The sequence below is a fragment of the Charadrius vociferus genome, unplaced genomic scaffold (assembly GCF_000708025.1).
Source record: "Charadrius vociferus isolate BGI_N301 unplaced genomic scaffold, ASM70802v2 scaffold727, whole genome shotgun sequence".
Classification (NCBI taxonomy): Eukaryota; Metazoa; Chordata; class Aves; order Charadriiformes; family Charadriidae; genus Charadrius; species Charadrius vociferus.
This window is the reverse complement of record NW_009649472.1, coordinates 307,931-311,022: the sequence shown is the minus strand read 5'-3', so window position 1 is coordinate 311,022 and position 3,092 is coordinate 307,931. Positions and strand designations below refer to the sequence as shown.

The 3,092-nt window shown below is 51.0% G+C and overlaps 1 protein-coding gene across 1 annotated transcript in view; it reads right to left on the bottom strand.

Moving 5' to 3' along the window:
• Positions 1-3,092, bottom strand: part of ZBTB40 (zinc finger and BTB domain containing 40) — a 34,032-nt gene that overhangs the window by 13,488 nt on the left and 17,452 nt on the right. The window contains exons 6-8 of the mRNA XM_009889829.1: positions 2,707-2,843; positions 1,745-1,934; positions 487-620 (exon numbers count right to left, since the gene is read on the bottom strand). Of these exons, the coding sequence (XP_009888131.1) occupies positions 487-620; positions 1,745-1,934; positions 2,707-2,843 (461 nt within the window). The remainder of the gene's footprint in view (positions 1-486; positions 621-1,744; positions 1,935-2,706; positions 2,844-3,092) is intronic.

Sequence of the window (3,092 nt, the reverse complement as noted above, 5' to 3'; positions counted from 1 at the left end):
GGAATGAGCACCTGCAGATTGCTTGGTGGAAAAGGCCAGCTCATTACTAACACAGCCCATTTTCCTAGCCAAAGGGAAAACGGGCAAGGCATTCTGGGATGCTACACAATCATGGTATCCTCAGTGCATTTTCTAGGAGCGTTTCATTCTCATATGCTCTGGAGTAGTCATCTCAAATGGAAACCCACTCCCTGGCAGTTCCACTTTCTCTAGGAGTTCAGCACCATTGCAGAGGTGAAACAGTTCTGCTGTGTTTGAATACGCACGTTTTCACGAACTGAGAATTTCATTGGCAAATTCTTTTACCTAAGAAATCCTGCGGAATTTAAATTAAACACCCAACACACTCTTACTTCAGCACAGGGGCACCTCCAGTTTTGGATGGCTTCCTCCACCTAAGTAATGTCCCTTGATTTCAGTGTGCGCCAGGGCCTGTCCACCCTTTGAGCCCCAAACCATGCTGGCTCCAAGAGCATCCCCTCGTACCTCTTTTACTGCTTCTGTGAGTCCCTCTTCCCCCGGAGCCAAGACCTCCAGGTCCGCTCTCTGCTGGATGGCCTCCGAGATCAGCTTGCTGTGCCGCAGGATGATCTCAATGGCTGTGCTCTCGCTGGTGGCCACTGAAGAGGAAAAGAAAAAGTAAAGGTATTTAAAAAACACAAAACCCAAAGAGAACCTGAAGGCCTTAGCTTCACTTATCTTTGTCCAGCCCACACCTGAAGCTGAGCTGTTAACAGTAGGAATGACTTCTTTCGGGCATAGGAAACAGTGAGCAATTACAGGCAAGCTTTGGTTATACAAATTGCAGCACTGACATCCAGCATAAAACCCTAACAGACCTTAGTTTTCACTGCTTGTCCAACTTTGGATGAGAAGATCAGGTTTTCCAAAGCACATTGCTGAAAGAGACACTGACAACCTCAGAAGGCAGGCATGATTCTCCCAAGACTCAGGATTTCTTCTCTCTCCCAAGACTCAGGATTTCTTCTCTCTCCCAAGACTCAGGATTTCTTCTCTCCCCCAATTACAGACATCCCATACTGACTTTTGCAGAGAAACAGGAATTTTTAGGCATAATTTGCGTCATCTGAGGACACAGATCTGAGCCATGTAAAGAGCAGCCAGATGCACTGTGTGCCAGAAGTGCTGGTTTCTCCAGGCTGGGCACGGAGGGGACGAGGGAGAAGAGTTTGGACAGAGGCAGTTACCCCACAGTCATCTTACTGCAGGCAGGTGAACTTTGTGTCCACCAGGCCAGCACACACAGCCGGGCTCTGCACTGCCTCCCTCTCCAGCCCCACAAGACCACCAGCCTGAGTACTCCTCACACCTGCATGAGATTTTGACAACGATTTTCTGGGGAGAAGCACAGTTTAGGTTTTAAAGTAGGAAAACTCAAAGCCAGAGGCTGAGGATCTGAGGAGGACAGCGTGGTGGCTGCACACAGACCTCTGACCAAACACATGCTTTGAGTCTGATGGGCCTTCAGATGGTTATTAGCACAGGGTGGTGGCCAGCTATGAAAAGGTTTGCTCATTACAAAACCTGAAGGCACAGAGCCATAAGCAAAGCAGATGCATTTGCAGACAAAAGTGATTTTCCAGCCAATCAACTATTTCACCGAAGACAGAGGTGTTGAGACCCATTGGAAGAAAAGAAGTTCCTGGTTGGGGAGAGGGCAAGGAGTTAGAAAGCAGCTCCTGCCAGCAGCAGGGAGAGCGTGGGGGGACACCAAGGCCATTACCCGCTTGGAAGAAAAACTCTGCGCCGGGTTGTTTCCGGATCTCCTCCATGAGCAGGTTCAGCGGTGCAGGTTCGCGCACAGCCAGCAGCAGCTGCCAAACAGCGGAGACCGACAGAGACTGCTCCTCCAGGGCCGCCGACACGAGGGAGGCAAAACCGCCGGCCTCACGCCTCACAACCTGCTCCATTGCCTTGGAAAGACCCACAGCAAGGCACTAACAAGGGTCCCCGTCAATCTGCATCATGCTTAGCCACAACTGTGGCTCCCTCCAGACCCAGCCCTCCCTTGCTCCTGCCCTGCTGAAGACCTGGCTCACAGTGCAACTCAAGCAGTGACCACCTGGAAGCCCAGCTCTTAGAATCACAGAATGGTTTAGGTTGGAGGGGACCTTAAAAGATCATCTGGTTCCAATCCCCCTGCTATGGGCAGGGACACCTCCCACCAGCCCAGGTTGCTCCAAGCCCCGTCCAACCTGGCCTTGAACACCTCCAGGGATGGGGCAGGCACAGCTTCTCTGGGCAACCTGCGCCAGTGTCTCTCCACCATCACAGTAAAGAATTTCTTCCTAATATCTAATCTAAATCTCTCCTCTTTCAGTTTAAAACCGTTCCCCCTTGTCCTGTGGCTCCCCTCCCTGATCACGAGTCCCTCCCCAGTTCTCCTGTAGCCCCTTTAGGGACTGGAAGGGGCTATAAGGTCTCTTCACCCAAACACATCAGCCATTTCTTCAACTTGCTCCGAAGCTGAGCATCTCTCCTGAGTGCCCAAATCAGCCACTCTACCTTGCCAACCTTCAGTTTCATATACGTTACCTGCTTCACTCCTGCTAGGGGATACTAAATAATCGTTAAACTGAGTCCTGCCCCAAAGCAAGCCACGACAGGTAGTAAATCAAGTCCTCAGGACTTCGGATAGGGACTACAGCTCAGTATCTCCTAGCACACGTGCAGGAGACTGCTTACCTCTCTCTCAGCAGGAGCCAGGCTCTGTGTAGCAGAGATGCCCTGCAGCAGCATCTGTGTGTCTGTGAGGAGCTCCACTAAGTTTTCTCTGTATCGTCTCAACAGTTTGGCTCCATAACCCTCTGGGCTCCATTTGGCTGAACACATGTGAAGGAAAATAAGAAGAGCTCAGCTTGCAGCATCTTCCCAAAGCGCTTCAGAGCTGGGGATGAAAAAGCCAAGGCAGCCAGCTCTCCCTGGGTAACTAACACACAGCCTCAACATGACAAGTCAAAACTTCTCCAAATCAAACCAAGACAACACAGAACATCCTCTGCCTGCACGCGCCTACAGAAATAGGTCTCTGGCACCCAAATGCCTTGTGACTCTCAGTCCTGGTCTGAGCC